Source organism: Patella vulgata, chromosome 1 (genome assembly GCF_932274485.2).
Source record: "Patella vulgata chromosome 1, xgPatVulg1.2, whole genome shotgun sequence".
Lineage (NCBI taxonomy): Eukaryota > Metazoa > Mollusca > Gastropoda > Patellidae > Patella > Patella vulgata.
Window position 1 is genome coordinate 8,598,540 of NC_065879.2, and position 22,373 is coordinate 8,620,912.

At 38.6% G+C, this 22,373-nt stretch overlaps 1 protein-coding gene across 4 annotated transcripts in view; it reads right to left on the reverse strand.

Moving 5' to 3' along the window:
* Positions 1-3,945: 3,945 nt before the first annotated feature.
* Positions 3,946-22,373, reverse strand: part of LOC126808395 (cholinesterase) — a 34,256-nt gene continuing 15,828 nt past the window's right edge. For 2 of the 4 annotated variants that reach the window (XM_050533081.2, XM_050533078.2), the window contains exons 3-11: positions 19,835-19,979; positions 18,441-18,626; positions 17,752-17,945; positions 15,890-16,031; positions 13,869-13,967; positions 12,508-12,581; positions 11,926-12,055; positions 9,508-9,643; positions 6,815-7,929 (exon numbers count right to left, since the gene is read on the reverse strand). In XM_050533081.2, coding sequence (XP_050389038.1) covers positions 7,644-7,929; positions 9,508-9,643; positions 11,926-12,055; positions 12,508-12,581; positions 13,869-13,967; positions 15,890-16,031; positions 17,752-17,945; positions 18,441-18,626; positions 19,835-19,919 — 1,332 coding nt within the window. In that variant the 5' untranslated portion in view covers positions 19,920-19,979 and the 3' untranslated portion in view covers positions 6,815-7,643. Of the gene's footprint in view, positions 4,597-6,814; positions 7,930-9,507; positions 9,644-11,925; positions 12,056-12,507; positions 12,582-13,868; positions 13,968-15,889; positions 16,032-17,751; positions 17,946-18,440; positions 18,627-19,834; positions 19,980-22,373 lie in introns of those variants that run through there. The other 2 variants (XM_050533079.2, XM_050533080.2) reach the window with 2 other exon arrangements.

A 22,373-nucleotide genomic window follows, 5' to 3' on the forward strand; every position in this document is an offset into this window, starting at 1 on the left:
GTCTCTCATTCATTTTTATTCTTGTTTTCAAATATTCTACGGCTAACGAAAATATTAAAATTGTTCATGTAACGGACAGCTATGCATCCTATATAAATAGCTGGCTATTAACGTTTAATTTTGATTTGAATCCTATTAAGAAGCAAATTTCTAAATTAGATCGTGTTTTAAAAACATTTTATGCTGATATTCGATCTCTACCTCTGTATCCCTCGAGTGATCCTGAGATTCCTCGAAGCCATTCAAACCTTACATCTGTTATGACTATCGAATATTATCAGTTACAAACTGAATTTACGAAATTACGCCTTTCCTATAATAATTTGGCTCTTCTCATTTCACAGCGGAACACGCGGAAGTCTCAACCAAAACGTAGTCTCATACCTATTGGTGGTGTCCTGTCCGATCTTTTTGGAACCGCAGATCAGGCAGATATCGATTAAATAAAAAGCCAAGTTGCAGCGCTTAAGACATCTCAGAAGGCCATGGTTCATGTATTAGAAAATAGTAAAGCAAGTAGCTTTAAATCACAAAGCCATAAATGCATTAATTGTACATGCCAATGATGTTACTCTTAAGATTACTAAATTGTATCACCAACTAACTGAGGGTTTACAAGCAGTCATAGCTCATACGGCTGCAGTTCAACAATTAAACTTAATTTTTCATTTAATTCGGTCAACTATGCCCAACCTTCATTTAGAAATAACTACTTTACATGGACATGTGATGGATGCTCTGTCAGGACAATTGTCATCAACACTTGTCTCCCCTAAATTATTTCTGAAGGCATTGTCAGGCGTCTATGAACAGTTACCACGTACTTTGCAAATGCCCTACCCTTTGTCAATAAATACTTTGCAATTGTATTATAAAAGTTTACAAGTTTCTATTATCCCCCGATTTTAACGCTTTTCAAATTATTGTAGCTTTACCTTTATTACAAAAGTCAGGAATGTTTGAAATTTATAAGATTGTATCTGTACCCTCACTATTACCTAGTCATAATGATACTTACATTGTTCCGTTAGAATCAGAGTATTTGGCTGTTTCCCAAGATCGAAATAAATTTTTGTAAATTTCAAAAACCTATCTTCTCGGTTCAGTCTAGTCCTTCATGTATTTCTACCTTATTTTTTCAAGATGTTCAAATGATCTCTAGACACTGTAAACATGTATTAACAACCATACCCCCTAGACCAATAATCCGATTACTACGTCCGGGTCATTGGTTACTCTTTCTACCTCGGCCAACTAGTTTAGACTTAGTTTGCCTTTCTAGCAATACCCCACCCCCTGCTATTGCATTGGAACGGGGGGTAAACACAATACAGTTACCTGCTAAATGTTTTGCTCATTCGCCCCATTTTAGTTTACCCTTTACTATGGAAAGAAACTCAAATTTCACGGTACGAAACACACCCTCCGATGCTTTCGATCTTTCTAAGTATCTTTCCACATTCCATACTATTAACATAAGTCGAATTTCCAATGCTCATCTGGCGAATAATACATTATTATCGACTCTATCGCCATTTGTTGTTCAAGATTCTCATTTAAATTCTTTATTTAATGACTTATATTACCTCAAACATCAATTGAGTACCTATGATACTCCCAAAGTTATTGACCATTTACCATGGAGTAATCTCTTATATTATGTATCTTTCTTATAATAGTTCTCTTTTGGTGTTATAAGTATAAGTTTGTAAAATATTTTCGGTGGCCAAACATGTAGATAGTAGGCATTCCTTTATACAGAGAGACACGACCGCTGCCAACGACACGATCGCTGACAACGACACGACCGCTGAAGACGAAGCCAAGGATACTACATCTCATCCTATAACACCTACACCCCTGATGTTAAAACGTCTCTTGCCTGGACCCACTGCCGATCCGTCACCACTCAGGAAACCCCGTCTGTTGTAGCTGATTTTGGTCTGTCTTCTCAGGTGTCAAGACGTAGTACCCGTTTCCCCGGTTGTACGTGACAAGGAGTAGGATCGCCTGTCCAACCTCGTAGGTTTTCTCTGGGTCCTCCGGTTTCCTCACGCTGCTAAAGAACCCTACGCGCAAGTGAATTATTGAAATAAAATTGAACCATGTGTTAGTCTCGAAATGACCTAGTTTGTGTCGAGTGGGCGTGCGTTGAATATGTAGCACCATGAGCCTTCTGTCTGACGTGGAGAGCGTCTGTGGGAAACCGGTCGCCACATCCTACATACGACCCATGCATCTTTTCTTACTACATATTTCTGTAGCCTTGTGATCGTCTAGAATTTGTCTCTAGCTGTCTTTACTTCTGCTTCACGTTGTGTATTTACTTCTTCCAGTTTCTTAAGATTGTTTGTCTTACCAGGAATAATAATGCATAGTTCGCTTCTTCATTTTATATAGCATATAACTGAATACAGGTTTACAAGCATAGCACAAATTACAATACAATATAGCTAAAACCACTTCTCCACCCTATCCAGCCTCTCGACTGTCTAGGATGTACCCTCGATCTCTGAAATCTAATGCAAGTCTGACTTACAGGGTTCCCCGGTTTCTTTTAAAGGTAAATGAATATCATGCACCATAAAGCGTGATCATGGCCCTGAACTTGTGTAATTAACAAAATGAGTGGTTACTTTAAATCAAATGATGCAATTAGAATAATTCCACTCACGTGTAATTCTGGTGGTAAATGATTGACATATGTTTTCGATAAAGAGCTCTTTTTTATATGTCAACTGTCAATTACAGACTAAGTTGATTTAGTGCACACTATATATGTGAATATGTTTGAAATTACTAACTTGCCAAAGATATTAATTAATGAAATATAAAGGCATCTTATTTCAAGAGCAAAAATTCTAGCAATATTATTACAAAACCCCGTTTTCTTTCTCTCTGTTCTTTTAACCGTGTACCAGTTGGCAGATCTTTAAGCATCTTTATTCCGTTCATGTTCAGTCAGAGAGAGAGAGAGAGAGAGAGAGAGAGAGAGAGAGAGAAATGAAATGGAGTTTAACGTCCTACTGGTTTGCTCCGAACTGAGCTAATGAAGACGGGCATACGCCATACAGTGTGCTATAAGGGACATTTTGCCAGAACAGCGGCACTACGGCCTACTCTTATGTGGAATTTCAACTGTCAAGGGATCTTTTACGTGCACGCCAACGTGTACACGGGACCTCGGTTTTTCGTCCCATTCGAACGACTAGAGAACAGTCCTTGTCAGGCCCTCCGTCCTGCATCACTGACAAGGGGGGGGGGGAACCACGCCGAAAAATCTGGATGAACTTTCTCGGCCAATGCAGGGATCAAAAACCCGACCTCCAGGCTAGCAAGCCACCGTTTAACCGTGACCCCCTCTCAGAGAGAGAGAGAGAGAGTGAGGGGTGGGGAGTAACGTCTACTCACCAGAAACTAGGACTTTTCAATATGAATTTTAATAAATCGCTTTCGAGTAGGGTCTTTAGTAGTGGGGGGAAACTGGAGAAACTTTAGATCACCCAAGAGGTTTGGCCGGAGACACAATACGTATACGAATGTTTGATCGAAATCACGCCATTTGACAGACCCACAGCGCAGGAGTTAACCCACTCGACCCCCAAGATCCCGGTTTAAAGGGACTATCCCTTATTTGAACAGAGTCTCAAAAATAAAAGTCTGAGTATGTATTGAATTTAAACGCCAAAATATCGAGGAATGAGGAATTGGACGTGACCATCAAAACTGCTTATCCGGACACGTAACTCTTTTAAGATTTCGGGTCAATTTTTTCGTTGGGAGACCTGATAATCGATTCCCGTTTGGTAGAGGATTTTCGGGGATTTTAAAACAAAATTAAACAGTTTTATTCTCCAAAAAATTATCGGGATTAGCCCTTTAAAGAAATACTGCAACTGAAATTTAATAATAAAAATTTTAATAGAAATTATAGTAAGTCGACAGAGGTATAATATATATATACAAGTCATTCAGTAACAAAAACACCGAATGAGTTTTGAATTTAAAACAAAGGCTTGATTTATAGAATATCTTCAATTACAAAAACCATGTTTCCACGCATAGTAATGTGTTGGAACCTGATTCAGTGGGAGTTTGTAAGAGTCGTATTGTTATTTTCGAAGTCGTGACATAATAAGTCGTTTTGTCCTTTGTCGCTGAATTTGTTTAGTAAGGTATGTAATAGTTGACACAACAACGCAAGACACGATAACAGCGGCTCGGATAAATCCGGTAGTCGAGAAGAACCAGCCTTCGTCCATTGTGTATGTATAACCATCGCCGTATCCTCGCACATGAGCATATGCGTTAAAGATAAGATCGACTGTCCACAATTTGAAGAAAATGACGAACACATCTTTGATCAGGTATATGTTTAAACTGTTCATGAGGCCCGGTAGGAAGAAAACGGCCCAGCTTGTAAGAATAATACAACTTGCTAGCAAATCGATTCCCGACATTTTGTTCAGCTCAGAATAGCTTGATACAACTGCCAAAAGTGAACCAACACCAACAGTCAGGACGATCTTATCCACGCGGTCTCCAAACGCCGAGAACACCATTTTGAATCTAGGTTTAAACTATGAACTTGTCTGCCTGGAAAAAAAATATAGGCTATTTGATTCAAATGAATTGTTAATTGAATTACGGAAATGTAGTTGTTTTTCGACGTGCAAGCCTACTGCAAGACAACCGCAGCACGCGGACTATAAAATGGGATTTGACGTCCTACTTTTCTACGCCAACCATGCTGTGTGGTGTGACTATGAGTATGTTGGACGGGGGGGGGGGGGGCATACACCTAGATTTCGATTTCTTTCAAGGTTTTTATTTACGTCACACGAGACCTGGGATTTTCGTCCAATCGGAAAGACTAGTAGGCTAATCGCTGTGACTTATTTCAACACTGACAATGAGGAAGGCACTACACGCTGAAAAATCCCGACGTACTTTTTCGGCTAGCCTAAGACCAGGATCCAGCGCCTATGTGAACCACTGTGTAGCTTCCGGACTACAGCTAACTCATCCCACAATTCATTGTAAATATGCCTAGGCTATAGATCTTCTAAGACAGGGACAAATCTAAAAAGTATCAAGTAGGATAAAGCTAAACCAAAACGCTAGCTCCCTTAGTTCTTACAGCTTAATCGCCTATAGGCCTAGTAGGCTAAAGGCTGACCACACTTGTCTCTGCTAAACCCCGAGTCCTAAATGGATAGGCTCGGCCTAGACTTAGATTTAATTCCATTAGGCCTATTAATATTCTCATCGTCAAACCTAGGCAGCAACCGCCGGTAGGGCCTACAAGACAGTATCGTTACCCCCCACCCTTAGTTTTCTCACCTGGTATTTGATTGAAGGAGGAAATAATGATATCTGTATCATGCACTCTTGGTCCACCACATTAGACTAGAGACGCGTAGTTTGGTTTGTATCCCCTTTCATAATATCCACGTTTCGCATTGTTTACTTTTTTTTAGTTAGTGACAGTTTTACGTCATATCGGCAATGACGTCATAAACAAGGTCAAATTCCCGCCATTATGTCTATAGGCCTATTTTGGAGTATTCCGATAATGATTACAAAGACGATCTCTGTATGACTATTCCACCGCACTCAAAGAAAAATGTAGCTATCCAATCACCGTTTTCTTTTCCTGATATTTTCTGATAAATAGCGACAAGATGGTGACTATTTTGAAGTGAATATTTTCGTAGTAATGATGGCGTCTTGTCACGTTAGCTGTGAACGACTTTTTTTCGGGTACCGAAGAGAATGTCTTCCTGACCGGCAGCCAGCCCTTGCAACATCGTTGGCAAATGTGTGTACACCTCGAAGGGGTATATGTAGAAAATAAATGGAAACCATCGACATGGTGTTTAACGTCCATTCGACACAAACTAGGTCATTTAGGGACTAACACATGGTTCAATTTTATTTCAATAATTCGCTTGCGCGTAGGTGTCTTTAGCAGTGGGAGAAAAACCGGAGGACCCGGAGAACACCCACGAGGTTGGACAGGCGATCCAACTCCTTTCCCGTCAAAACAACATTTTACACCCACGGCCACAATGAAATATAATAACCCGAAACATAAATTATCGATATACGCGATGTTCTGTGGCTGAATTAAAGTAGCTAAGTCTCTAACTCAATGTCATCAAAAGTCTTCGACATTGAAAACACGAATTATTTGACAATTTAAAGCAGCAATGATGTTGTGATCTTAGGCTACCGGGAAAAGATTGGCTTCTGATATCCAATATTAAGGACAAAATAAACATTTTACCATTAGTACCCGAATCATGTACCATAATGCGTTTCAGCGCCATTTGTAACAAAGGACTTGAAGAAAGAGACTATAGACATATTCCACAAATCCTTATCTGGAGAGCATGCGCAATAAATACTATCGGTGTAGACATGAATAACCAGACGCTAGAGATTGCCATGATTTAAAACTAGAGTAAAAACGAAAACGATTGAATGTAAATCAGTTTATATACATTCATAGACATTATTATATACGTTGCGACCCATGTGTGTTAATCTCTAGGTCCCAGAAAGTAGCGATTTAGTTCCTTTAATTAGCTTTTAAAGGAATACGTTGATAGTTTTAACAGTAATACATTTTCCTTCAATTCTGAGGTCATCTGTCCCTATTTTACGAAAACCGCACCTCTCCCATCAACAGAGCAGCGAGGGTCAACATCCACACCACGAAACAGAGCGGGTTTATAAACTCCGCCCACCCACCATACCCCGCCCCGCCACCACACACCACGTGTCCTTCAAAAACAAGAATAACACAATAACGGATAAGATGTTTTGTTTTTACAATAGAGAATATATATAAATACAAAAACAAATAACTATGTCCCATCTAACAACATCACATACTAAATATTACTTATAAACTTCAAATGGCTAGAATTCCAATTAGGCCTACTGCCTAACAACATCACATATAAACTTCAAATGGCAAGACATTCAAATTAGGCCTACTGTCTATTGCATTATATAAAATTATTATAAACAATATCTATATTGTAAGACTTATAATGTCTACTATCGCCAAATACAAACAAAAAAAATATTCTGGTTTTCAGAGAGAGAGAAAGAGAGAAAAATGGGGTTTAACGTCCACTGGACACAAACTAGGTCATTCCGGGACTAACATATGGTTTAATTTTATTTCAATAATTCGCTTGCGCGTAGGGGTCTTTAGCAGTGGGAGGAAACCGGAGAAAACCCACGAGGTTGGACAGGCGACCCTTCTCCTTGTCACGTACAATCGGGGATTCGAAACCACGGCAGTCGACTCAATGACAGACTTTATGATACAGCGCGCGCACGCTAACCATTCAGCCCCCCCCCCCCTGGTTTTCAGATATTTCCGCGTTATTTAAAAGAGCCACATCATTTGTTTTCATGTTAAACGGCACTATTAACCAACCGGCACTATTAACCATAACCATACATTATGGGAGAAAAGATAAAGAGCTGGCGGTTCTCACTATAATAGTTAAAAACTAGATCATGTAAAGGCAATAAAATCCTCAGTTCCGCATCTGATTTGTAGGAAAGATTGTCTGAGAAACAGAATATTTTTTTTATTTTTTTGTTTGCATGTAAAACAAATATTATAATAATAACAAAGTAGATGAAAATGACGTCAATACGAACATAGAGCACATTAATATGCTGGTCACCGTGTCATAAAAAATAGTTCCACTGCAGCCGGCATGATTTCTATTCATAGCCGCTTGTAATAAAGGTATAAAATGATTCCAGAAATTAACTTTTTTGGCGCGCATTCTGCTGTCTATTGTGAACACTGCCTGAGAATTATTGGTTTCTAAACGGACGTAGGATTTCTCCGGGGGGATATATTTGGGGTATACCTTTTCATTGTTCATTTTTGGCCTCCTGTAAAAAAACCAAAGAAGAGGTACCAGTCATGTCGCCTATAATAAATACATTTTTGATACGATGGTGAATAGGTAAATACTGTCGAAAAGATCTGGGGCCTGTTTCACGAAATTTTAACTGAAGATAAAATCCAAATTTTAGTAGATACTTCAATTTTGATTGGCTAAGCACTAAAATCAATCTAATATTATCCAATCAAATTACTAAAATTTGGATTTTATCTTAGTTAAAATTTGGTGAAACAGGCCCCAGGCCGCGATTTCACAAAGCATTCTTAGACTTAAATTAATAATTAACTCAAAATTGTTCGCTTTATTTTAACTAAAATATTTTAATCACTATTTATGAGAAATATCTTTGATCCAGAATCACAAAACTTTGCGCATAGTTTCTAATACAACAAAAGTTTTATAAAGAACTAAAATATATTCCTTTATAAAACTTTTGTTGTTTTAGAAACTATGCGCAAAGTTTTGTGATTCTGGATCAAAGATATTTCTCATAAATAGTGATTAAAAGCTGAGTAGATTCTTAACTTAAGTCTGAGAATGCTTTGCGAACTCGGGACCAGACCTCTCCCAGGCCTGTAAAATGCTTAAATTCTTCCCTTTAGCTTATGTACCTTAATGAAATGTCGGTCAATGTTACATAGGTGATAAGAGATCATTGCTACAATAGATGCGTAATAAATATTTGATTAAACCGGTGATGCAAGCAAAAGGAAAACACGAGCAATTCCTGTATAGAACTGAATGAAATTGAGAGCGATAATAGATACGCGGTCGATTTTTAGCTCACGGGTAATTCCTTCGAAGACGAAAAGTTTTAATATTAGACCAGAGGTTATCTGTTCGAAACTCACAATCTATAAAACGAACTGGCTGTCATGAGATAAAGAGAAAGCGAGAAAAATAGAAAAAGTCCGCACATTACCTTGTTTTTTTAAAAATTAATTCTCTACTTAAAAATAAACTTTAAACGATAATTATAGTTTATTCCGGTAGCCCTATAAATAATGATACATTTTCTCGCTTTCTCCTGATTTGTGATCCACGAGGTGGAGACAGGAGTAATTATAAAAAATAATAAAGTATTTAACCAGTTCTATTACATATTATGTAATATTGGCTGACACCAACATTCTCCTTTAAACGCACCACTTTCCTGCACAAACCGACCTAATACGGGAATACGTCATTCAGTGTGCATTAAGGGAACTTTTGAATTCCATCTGTTAAGGACTCTTTTTAAAGTGTACGCCAACATATACACGGAACATTGGCGGACATCAACAGTGTCCTTTAAACGCCCACTTTCCTGCACAGACCGACCTAATGAAGACGGGAACAGTGTGCATTTAGGGAACTTTTGAATCCCATCTGTCAAGGGCTCTTTAAAGTGTACGCCAACGTATACATGGAACCTTGATTATTCGTCCCATCCGAACGACTAGATGCTGTTCCTTGCCATCACTGACAAACAAAAACCTCGCTTGGTAAGTGAGCCAACGCCTTACTCACCGAGCCGCCGTAACTCATTTTTTCATCGATGGATACAGAATTATTGCATACTTACCCTGTTTTAATAAAACTCGCCCACATATCTATAAATGCCTGACTAACTGCCTTGTCTTCCTCGTTATATGTGTGATATTTATGCCCAGTAAATGGGGTACCAAATAAATAAAATAGATCCAGACCATGTGGTACACCTGTATTGTAAAATAACGGTATTTAGAGAGAAAAAAAAACAGGACCCATGTGCATAAAACATATTAAGTACAAACCCATAAAAGCACCCTTAAACATACATTATGCAAGAGCTAAATATGCCTATTGCAAGTCTTTATTTGGGCTTCAGATGTTATAGAAATTATTAATTAAGCCTTTAGTTACATGACTAGCCCAAAATCAACTCTGTAGACCCTCGGATGGCTTGGATATAGCTTGGATTTAAACAGTCGCCCATTTAAAATTAAATAAAAAAATGGCCGATCAAGCTAACGTTTACCGTTAGTCACTACTATTACAACCGGAGACAGCCGATGAAAGGCGTACCAAGCGAGGGTACCATAGCCATTGAGAATGTTACTTGATAATCGAGAATATGTGGGTAGAGTTATCGCCTCAATCTGTTTTACAGACCTAATGCGACATCCGTCTTTTATCTCTGTCCAAGATGACTGACCTTTAAAAGGTCAGACCTCTGTAGTTCTAAGGGTGACGTCACATCACATGTTTACCAACAAAGCAAGATGGCATCGATAACGCCAAAAATGATTACTTCTGTGGCTTGTTTTTGTTGTTTTAAAACAAACACGAGCAGGTCAATCAGATTAGACGGTAAAAATGTACTTCTGAAAGAATTCAGAGTAAACAAACAGAAAAAAACGTCAAATTGATGATCACACGTGCGTTGTTTACATCGAACGTAGTAATATGAACTGGTACGGGCAAAATTATATCGTTTTACCCATTTTACGCCTCCGCGTACTATTTTCTGTACCTATTTACGCTAAATATGGAATATTTTTTTATCAAGATATACTTCAAACACCTTTATTTATTTTTCTAATACTAAAAAAAAATGTTTCAGAATTTAATTTGTCGAAAGAAAAGAGTTAATATTTTGTAGTCATTAAGTCGCATCAATGTCATCCTTATCAGTGATTGTAGCGGCCAATCGAATATTCACTGCGGATCAGTGTGTTATCGTCTGTCAATCAATCGATCGGCAATTCTCGTAGACGGTGCGGACACAGCTGATGCCTATTTCTAGTCCAAACTTCTAACAGCGACAACTCCGTTCAGAGTAAGTTATTTGACTGAAATTCTCAATATTTTCTTTTTTTTATCATCTATTTTTCAATTATTATAGCAAGAATGTCAATTTTTTTTTTATTAAACTCTTAACTAATATATCTTTAAGGAAAATCCTTATTGCAAGTCGTATGCTGATAACAACTTAATCCTTAAACTCTTCCTGATATTATCTTGTTCTTCACATTTATTGTTTTTAATTCCGACTTTTTAAGAACGGATAATAATTTGTGTTCACGCTGCCAATTTTTCATAACATGTAAAATCGTCGTTTGCTATAGAATTTTATAAAGTGCCTCGAGTGGAATATTAGATCGCCACTTTAGAGGAAATGAAACTGAACTTGTACTATATAGAAACGAACCAGTTTGTGTTGAGTGGACGTTTTCAAAAATTGATGGACATGGAACACGATTATCAGGATGAAAAAGTACATACATGCTTTTCATTTGTCCCTTTAATGAGGATAATAATGAGATGACAGCATTGATTGATATCGTAATTTACTATTCGTATCTGTTTCCATGGGGTTAGAGGATTCCCGCGTGCACCAAGAGCAGACACGTTTCCAGGGCAGGGCGGGGCGAGGCAAGGCGGGGGGGGGGGGGCGGCTCACCTGCTGCTGGAAAACATTTTATTTCTCTCCTACAGCATAGCAATGCTGCCGTTTAGGCCCCACCCCACTCTAATCCCTTACACGTGTTCACCTAAATTTAATAAAATGATCGGGTAATCCCCCAGACCCCACGACGAACTTGACCCTGTCTTCACCCGAACCCTGTCCTGCTCAAATTACCGTACACGACAATAAAGAGATTCGGGGGATTCCTTGAAATAGTATCAGAACTTTTGACATAAATTCATACCGTCAGTGGCAGACTGGGTCTGAAAATATTGGTTGCCAGGAGACAAAGGGGGCCCACCCACCAGTACAATTCAATCATTTAATTTTTAAAATGAATAAATTAAATTTTCAAAAAATATGTAAGTGGAAACAAAGTTAACAAACAGATGTAATTAGAATTTTCATGCTAATAATGCTTTTCTAATATTTATATATTTTTTGATAATTTATATTTTAAATATATTGTCTAATGTCTAAGAGGGCCCACTTCCTCAGGGGCTCACTTGTCATTGGACAAGCTGACAACCTGGCCAGTCCACCACTGCTTACCGTGATGTTGAGGAGTTGAGGCCAATGTTGATATGTAATCAAAACTATAGAAATAAACATCCTTATTTCTCTCTGCTAGATGATCGGCTAGTTTTACGGCAGGGGCAATAAACGTACTGTCTCCAATTATCTACAATGTAATTATATTATAATTTAGTTCGAACACCGTTAGAACTTTTGGGTAAGACCAAACCAAATCCAAATATATTGGGTCGATGAGCTTCCCCACTAAATAATAATCAGAAAAGTATGGGAAAATATTTTCAACGGAAACCGGAGGAATAGTAGTGAACACTGACAAGAAGGAACCACACCGGAAAATCTGGATGAACTTTCTCGGCCAGAGAACAGAAACAATATTGTTACTAAATTATTTGTCACAATAGGGGGTTGGAAGGCTGAATGGTTAGCGCGTTGTGTTATAAGGTCTTTCATTGAGTCAACTGGCGTGGTTGTACGTGCGAGAAGTGGGGTCGCCTGTCCATCCTCGAGGGTTTTCTCCGGGTCCTCCAGCTTCCTCTCAAGGCTAAAGACACCTATTTGTCACAATAATATCCAGATATTGTTAAAATTTGTACTTGCCCCTGATACGGCTAAAAATACATCAGTTCCATTGTTAGGATCAATATCAGCAGCATATTCTTCTTGTAGTACAGCTTATATGAAACAGTTAAAAACTAATAGAGTTTCTGTATCACGTAAACAAACGGGCTCAGATGTTGGTAACGTAAATTCGTATTTGGTTGGAGTAAAATTGTTCGATATAGAGTCCATGTTTGATCTCAAAAGTAAACCAGAAACAGGGCCATTTTGACTTAAAGACGGTATATTGTCCGCATGGTCCTGGGGCCTGTTTCACGAAATTTTAACTAAGATCCAAATTTTAGTAATTTGATTGGATAATATTAGATTGATTTTAGTGCTTAGCCAATCAAAATTGAAGTATCTACTAAAATTTGTATTTTATCTTTAGTTAAAATTTCGAGAAACAGGGCCCTGGCCTTTAAGAGAAGTAATGCAATCTTTGGTTAAACATGGGCCCAGTTGAAGCCTAATGATTTTATCGCGGAGGGGCGGGAAGCCGTAGTTCTCTTGTTTCGAAAGTACAGATATATGCTAAGTGGTATTTTTGGGAACAGTGCACGTCAAAGTAAGCACGTAGCTAGCAGTTTAAAGAGGGGAGGGGGCTGGGCCACATTCATTGGGGCCCCCCAAAAAGTTCTTGCTTAACATTTTACTTAGGTACCACTTTGACGATTGCACCGTGGACAGACTTTTATGCACTTTTATATAATGCATGTAATTTATAATTTTATTGGGGGAACAATGATCAGAATACGACCCCTTTTCACTGGTGATACAATGGCCCCAAAGACATGTTCAGCCAGATTGATGAGTTTACCAATTAATCCCCAGCCCAACTTTATAATTACAACACAGATTTCCGTTTCTGGAATACTGTTCGGTAAATCGTAGTTAATTTTGTTCACCTGGACCAAGTCTAGTGATTCTCCTTTCCCCATCGACATCAATGTTATATCCATGGTCTTTTACATTTTGTTTAAACCTTCCAATGATCTTAGTCTAACCATAGGCAACACATTAATCTGATATAATTATTGAAGGGGAGTAACCGTCTCGTTTTTTTCTCCACGCATGTTTGTTAAATTTGTGTCTACTTACTCCCAGATCCTTTCGCCTCAAAATCATGACAGTAAATGTAAATTCAAACACTTAGATTATAGACCAAAATGTCAATAAGACGAACTACGTTAATGGATTCAAGGAATAATTGTGGTCCGAACCCTGCTTAAAATAACAAGAAGAGTAATAAACCTTTATTTTCAGTAAAAGCGTCCGACAAGAAAAGTTTTGAACTAGAAACTCTAGTCTGAATCCATCTAGTGTTGAGGGTTTATTTTAATTATATATATTATACTTACCTACAGCTAAATCTTTATATTTGTTGACAGCGAAAGGTATAAAATAAATGGCATTTCCTATGTCTTCCACTATAGATATACCCGTCATAAATTTCCACGCTTAAAAACACAATCACATATACGGTTTAAACAATATTTTATTTCTTTAGTGAGTCACAGATACAGTAGAATCTGTATGAGCAGCCACTCCTATTCAGCGACATCTCCTTGTAAGCGGTCACGATAAATTCCCCCCGTAGAAATTCTGTTGTTTCATCTCTTTATTCAACGGTCAATCCTCTAACGCGGCCAGCGGTCACTATTTTACTAATAAATTCAACAAAACATCGCCCATTCAACGGCCATTGTTGAATGATACCATCTTGCCGTTCTTTGTAACACCCCCGCTAATCCCGTGAGTAGTAGTTAATTAACTGGACCCCCACTGATCAGGTAAAAAGAAATGTAAAAATAACAATCAACCCGGGATTATCTGTTAATTAATCTTTTGTTTTATTAAACGACTAACCTGATCATTGTTTTCACGCGTAACGACACATTATTTGATACTGATTGAATAAAATAAAAGTACCGAGTTTTGTCACGATCATCTAGTATCTCTCTTAGCGCCTCCTATAACATTACATACAGAGTTACACCCCCTGTAAATAGGTGATAAAAGTATCAATACAAACATAAATTTGACCTTAATATATACATAATGTTAAATTCACTTTGTACAAAGTATATCTAACATACTATATATGGATACACTAACAAGCATTGCTGCTTATGTAAAATCGCTTCCATAAACAATGATCATTCTGAAGATAGACGACTGGATAGGTTTGATTTACAAATTTTACAGGGTGCAGAAGGTGAAGGTAAAGATCCATTGGAAAGAAAGTACAATACACATACAAGTAGATTATAACGGTAGATATTCAGTAAGACGATTTCGATGCCAAGGCCCAAAATTTGTTCGCCAAGTTTTATGAGTTCACCTGCTTTCGGAGGGAGGGGGGAGGTTTGGTAATGATCTAGGCAGTTTTAAAGCGTTTAGTTATTATTATTATTATTACAGCATATTTATAGTGCACCCTTTCATATAACATGTTCAGGGGCACTTTACAAAGTGACAATGTAAATCACACATAAACAACAAGATTATGATAGTTTGATAAAGTCATGTACTATTTAAACGATGGAGGAATTGCCCTCAAAAGAAATTCCTTCAGATATACCCGTAATGTTAAACAATAGCATGATGCACAAGACCACGATTTATATATATTATGTGTATAAAATAACCATCAAATAGTCTAGTGTATGGTTATCTTCAATAGCCGGCTTGATCTCGCTTTAACTATGTACATCTTATCAAGCCATTCACGTAATACCCTGCATATTTCGGCACTAATTTCAATTGGGTACAAGCCCAGCATGTGAGCCAATCAGATTCCTCGATCGTCGCGAATATCAAGTCTCGCGCTTCAAGCTCAATGTTTACCTGTGATAATCGAGTTTGCAAAGTTCAAGGTGCGTTCAATGTCAAGGTTTCCGTGGAGGCCGCGATGTCACAACCTCTGATTGGACGTTACTGTTCATGTGTCTGTAGATAACGTAGCTATAAGTTCGGGAAGTGTGAAGTAATCTAGCAACGTCCAGATGCTGTAAAACTCGCAGTTGTTGCTTCAGGAATAGGTGTATGGTACCCTTAGCGTGTTGAAGGTGGGGAGTTCGTCAGATATTCTGAGGGATGAATTTCTATAGCATTTATGTGATTGGTATGTGTTACCTTGGTAACTGAGACGCGCCATCTTGGTAACTGATACGTCTTACCTTGGCAACAGATTCGAGTAATTTTGGTAACCGATGAGCGTTAATATCCAGGTAATTAATGAAATAAAACACCATTAGCTAACTCTCAGTGGCAAATTGTTCACATCTAAAATAACCAGGGCGATAACATCCGGGATACTGCTAAGCTGGTCATTCTTGAATTGCAGTTTTAAAGTAATAACTAAATATAAGGTACATACCACTCCAAGACCCTTCATTTTGTGTAACTCCCATTAAAAACGCTTCGCCGTTAATTGGTCTCTCCGCCAGTAAGATCTCTGGATTGTCTGGAAGGAAATCGTCTCCAATGCTTACTGTAAATGGCAGGAACCAGATATACGCCTACAAGGAAGGAAACAAATAAAGTAACAGAGAAAGAAAAATGAGATTTTACATCCATTCAACACAAACTAGGTCATTTCGGGACTAACACAACACAATTTTCAATAATTTGCTTGTGCGTAGGGGTCTTTAGCAGTGGTGGGTGCAGGGGGGGGGGGGGTGCGAATAACCAAGGGGCGAAGACAAGAGAAACACTACGAGCCTAGAAGGCAGGCGAACATTCTCGGCTCAGCCTCGCTTGACTCAGTGATACTCTATGACCTAAAGCACACACGTTAGACAATTTGTCGAGACCCCCACGCTATTAAATAAAAGAGAGAGATAGAGAGAGAGAGAGAGAGAGAGAGGGAGAGAGAGAGAGGGAGGGATGGGTTTTAAAGTCCACTCGACACAAACTAGGTCATTTCGGGACTAACCTATGGTTTAATTTTATTTCAATAATTCGCTTGCGCGTAGGGGTCTTTAGCAGTGGGAGGAAACAAGAGGGCCCGGAGAAAACCCACGAGGTTGGACAGGCGACCCTACTCCTTGTCACGTACAACCGGGGATTCGAAACCAAGCCAGTTGACTCAATGACAGGCTGTATGATACAGTACGCACGTGCTAACCATTCGGCTACCCCCCCCCCCCATTAAGTAAAAGACAATCTATTTCGTTCATAAAAAATCTCTCCAAGAAAGAACAAACAACTATGAAAAGCAAGATGTAACCTTCGAATTGATAATGCGGCACAACATAATAAAATCCATTTAACCGTCAGAATAAAAATCCATTTGGTGTTATCATTTAAACATACATTATGCAAGAGCTAAATCTGCCTATTGCAGGTCTTTCTTTAGGCCTGCCCAACCTCGTTGATTTTCTCCGGGTCCTCCGGTTTCCCCCCACTGCTAAAGACCCCTACGCGCATGCGAATTACTGAAATAAAATTAAACCATATGTTAGTCCCGAAATCACCTAGTGGACGTTACCCCCCTCTCTCTCTCTCTCTCTCTCTCTCTCTCTCTCTCTCTAGTTAGCTAGCAGTTTAAAGAAGGACGGGCGGGGGTGGGGGGGACCTGAGCTGCAGTCATTGGAATTGGAACACCCAAATAAGTTCTTGTTTAACATTATATACTTAGGTACCACTTTGGCCATTGCACCGTGGACAGACTTTTATGCGCTTTTATATAAAGCATATAATTTATAATTTTAATGGGAGACAATAATCAGAATACGACCCCTCGACCCCTTTTCACAATGACGTATACATGCCATGGTATGTAAAGGGTTGGCTACCCCTGGGCTACTCTTATTATCGTTGGTTAGATATTACTAGCGGTTGGCCAGGCGTTGCACGGATACAGCTCCGAACCGCAAGTAGCATAGCGCTGAAACCGGAAGTATGGTTGCCCTAATACCCAATCTTCAGCTCCGAGACAGCCTTAGTGTAACCGCCAACTCCTTTCACGAACGATTGTCAATAAAGTCACTGGATTTTCGTCCCATTCGAACTACTAGACGCTTGTATCATTGACCAGGATAAACCAAACACTGAAAAAATCCGGAAAACCAGACACTGGGAAATCCGGAAGAACTTTCCTGGCCAGTACCGTAATAGAACCTCAGAAGCTACTAGTCAATGAACCAGCGAACTACTCACTGAACCGCAGTGGCTCCCTCAACTACGAATGCCCATAAAACAATTGGTACATATATTATTAGAATTAGCATACGTTACATCAAATCTAAAATTGTTGATTTTCTCTTTATCAACCATTTTCAAACACTCTTTTACTTCTAAAAGATTATCCCGCATACAGCCAACAGATTTAGCAAAATTCTCCGTCCTTTTACGAGAGAATTCCGGATATCTGAGAACACACCAATATGCCAATGATGAACCACTCTCCAAGATGGCGTAACGAAACAAACCTGTCAATAAATAATAATACAGCATACCATAATTATTATACAAGGCCTTTCTAATTATAATAATAATAATAATAATAATAATTTACGTTTATGATTGCGCTCACTCCATCCACATTGCATGCCCTAAGCGCATGGAAATGAAATGAAATGTGATTTAACGTACTATTGTTTTGCTCTGAACTGGGCTAATGAAGAGGGGTGTGCTATGAGGGAAATTTTGCCCTGACAGCGGCACTACGGCCTACTCTTATATCGCATTCCAACTGTCAAGGGAACTTTTACGTGCACGCCAAAGTGTACACGGGACCTCGGTTTTTCGTCCCATCCGAACGATAAGGCAGCTGTCCTTGTCAGACCCTCCGGCCTGCATCACTGACAAAGGGGAACCACGCCGACCAATGCAGAGGATCGAACATCCGACCTCCAAGCTAGCGAGCCAGCGTCCTACCCACTTAGCCACTGTGATCCTCCATCCCAATTCTTATTCTTTCTTACCTTTACTTAAAGGTGACGAAGCGTGAAGACCAACATCACAAGCTCCAGCACTGTGTCCTTGTATTGTCACTTTATTTTTATCACCTCCAAAATATCCGATGTTCTCCTGTACCCACTGTAAGGCTTTCACTTGGTCCATTACACCGTAGTTTCCCGTGAAGTGCTTAGGATCGCCGCTTAAAAAGCCTAAAAAATATCAGGTTAAAGCGAGAATTTCATATTTTATTAGTTATATTTTTAAAATAAAGCCCTAAAATAGATGGTATCTATAAACAGGCCTACCTTGTTAAAGAATAATCCTATTAATCCTATAATTCACTATTGCCAGTTGAGAAATTGGCAAAAATATAATTTTCAACTTTCAAAGATAGCTATTCCATGGAGGATAGAAAAACAAGGGAGGTAATTGTGTTATTATTTCCACTGTGAATGATTTTTAAGTGTGAGAATGATACCTATAAGCTATGATCGTATAATAGTGAGTTGACAACGTATTAAGCAAAAGACATACATGTAGAAATAATTATGTTTTGACTTTCTTAGAAAATATGAAATTCTCGCTTTAAGCACTGAAACCAGCCATAAAGTCGATTATAAAAAATGTTAACCTTGATAACCTATTCCAGCACCGAAGAAGTTCACATGGGACTCCATTCTGTGCTTGCTAATGACTAGAGAAGCCCCGTCAAAACGTCGCTCGGTAATAAACAGTAGTTGTATTCCATAGATGTCAGTGACACAATTTATCAGAGAAAGGATGGTCTATTGTCAGCTTCCTGACATTGCCATATATATTAAAATCACAAATTTTCAGGTTGACAAAATGCCCAAATTGTATAAGCGACAGGTCTGTATAGAAAGTGTTGTAATAATATCTGGGATGGTTCCTGAAATATGTACCGGAAGCTAAACCGTCGATGCAATGAGGGACGGAGCCCATTTCAGTATTTTTCTTCCAAACTGTGGGCTGAATTGGTGAGCTTAAAAACAGAATCCTAAGGTTGTAATCGATATAAATGTTGATTCTATTTGTAAGTGAAGGGGGACATAAGAAAAAGAAGGACATTCAGATCAAAGAAGTTGAATGCTATTAAATTTCACAATTTCTCTAAGTTGTACTGGAAGGTCGCGTCAGGGGTCATACGAGCGGCGTTTGACCCTATGACGTCATACATTGATTACTCAATCAGCGTTGACGTTTCTAGGGATTTACCCACAGTTCCGTAAAGAGCACGCCAAGATCTCGCCGTAACAAACCGTTTCATTGGCTAATTCCTCACATCAACTAGAACGCCTGTTATATAACAACTCTTCAAGATCCTAGTGTTGTGAAGACAAGTAAAACGAATTTTTGAACTATGAAAAACGAAACGAAGTACTATACACATACTAACCTAATGGTCCAAGGCGGTAGTTCATTGATACGAAAATAACACCAGCTTTAAGTGCTAGCACATCACCATGCAACATGGACCCCATCCCTACTTCATTAGATCCACCATGTATATGAACCAACACTTCTAATAAACCACCACTGTTCTAGAAATAAAAATAGTTCTCATCATTAATACTTCTAATAAACCATCACTGTTCTAGAAATAAAAATAGTTCTTATCATTAATCTCTAAATTCCAATATTACATTGGTCGGATAAGATTTTCTGACTAGACCTACACTGATATTTCACCCCGTGTATACAGATATACCTACAGATAAAACATGACCGAACCCGAATTGATTTCATGGATAAATAGCAGAACAGGGACATATACGGGAACTTGAGCATTGGGGGGGAGGGAAGAACGTCGAGTTAGGCACTAGAGGATTAATCGATAATTTGATAAAATCAGAAGCTCTCAAACAATATTCTGTTCATACATGTAAGGGATTAGAGTGAAGTTGTGGCCAGAACCGCGGCAATTGTTTGCACCTTCGATTTGTTCGACGTTATTTCGACGAATGTAGGAGGAAAGAAATATGTCCTATGATAAACAAATATCATCCACAGCCTTCGACACTGAAAACACGACTTATTATTTGTCAATTTAAATCAACATTGATGTTGTTATCTTAGGGTGAACAGATGGGCTTCTGATATCCAGTATTTAAGACAAAATGAACATTTTAAAATTGGCAGAAATTTCAACGTGAAACAATGGCTAAATATATTTGTTAACGCCAGCTTACTTTTTGTCAAGGTCGCTGAGATGTAAATAAGGATAGGGCATGTGATTGTTGGCGAGATAATAGGAAAGGGTTAGGGTAAGCATTGAGGCTAGGTCCAGGGTTAGGGTTTGGGTTGGGATTAGCTCGATAGCCCTGCTAACATCTCCTGATCTATGACGAAAAATTGAGCTGGCCTTATCATTTAGCACTATCCGTGAAACATAACAAACAAGCTCAATGTGGACATTGCTAGTTATGCCCCTTTAATAAAGATTTCTTGGTTTGTTGAATTTCGACGATATTTGTTGCTATCAATATTGAAAAAGACAGCTCATTATTTTGTCTACGCAATTCAAAGGGAGCCTGTCTTCTTGATAATAGACCATTGTTATGCCTGTATGTCAGTGCTGTTGTCATGGTTTCTCCAATTAGTATTAACAACAGATATAACTAAAGATACAGACAAAATAGATTAGGCGCTATGTGAGATTTTGCATAGAAGTATGTGTTTAGTAACGGTACATTAGGTAAAAGCTATTGAATTAATTGATAACCAGGTTTCAGCACATTATGTTCATTTCTATGTACATGTAATAGGTTTTGTATGATTTTTATAGAAAAATCGTTGTCGGAAAATACAGGGAGAGAGAAATGGGGTTCAACTAGGTAATTTCGGGAATAACACATTGTTCAATTTTATTTCAATAATTCGCTTGCGCGTAGGAGTCTTTAGCAGTGGGAGGAAACCGGAGGACCCGGGGAATCTAAACCACGCCAGTTGACTCAATGATAGAACTTATGATACAGCGCACACGTGCTAACCATTCGCCATCTTTGTATATTGTAACGCAAAGTATAATTTTATAACCTAATCCATTGTATCATTTTAAAATGTTACGCCGTGTGCCATTATGGGGATGCTCGATTCACAGTCCAGAACGTCCCGAATTGACAGAATTGCAATCGAGTAACGCGGAATTCAGTTCTGTCACAGTTCTGTCAGTCCCGACTACGGAGGTGGTGTGAGTAGAATCGTGACGTAATTAACCACAACGAATATGTTTCGGCTGCAAAGATATTTACTTATTCAGTCGCGACGCATGCGTTGTAGCCCGAAATCCACCTTTTCACTCGATTGTCACAATTTTTGGGATTGAGAGAATTTAATTCCGGAACGTTCAATCGAGTATCACCTATATCATTTAATATCCTTTAAAATACAGATGTGACGTCATCCTTTGATGTTGGCGTACCATTATTTCAAATAATGGTACGGGCAATGTGCCAAGCGTACATTATGTATACTAGTTGCAATATTGGACCCGCGTGACGTATTTCATTGAAATGTACGTGCTGGATAGTGTTTTTATTTTAAGTTGTTTAATGGTCTCGTGCAAGACATTGTGGAATATATAGATATTGCCCTGGTGCTCTACCACTCGTACAATATCAATATATTACTTAACGTTTCGCACTTGAACATTAAACAACACATAATGCCAGAGGTCCTTATAATGTAATGTCATGAACTTTTATACACTACCATGTTATGTATATATACTATAACGGTACACGTCCTTATAAAATGTAATGCTATGTATCCTTATACAATGTAATACCGTGTATCGTTATATCATACAACACCATTTATCAACACTGATCAGAAGTGAATATTCGCTAGGCCGCTACAACCACTCAAAGCCCTGTATAGGGAAAGTTACGACAACTCATTTCCAGGCGCCATTTTGGGTCCCAATTATGACGCCA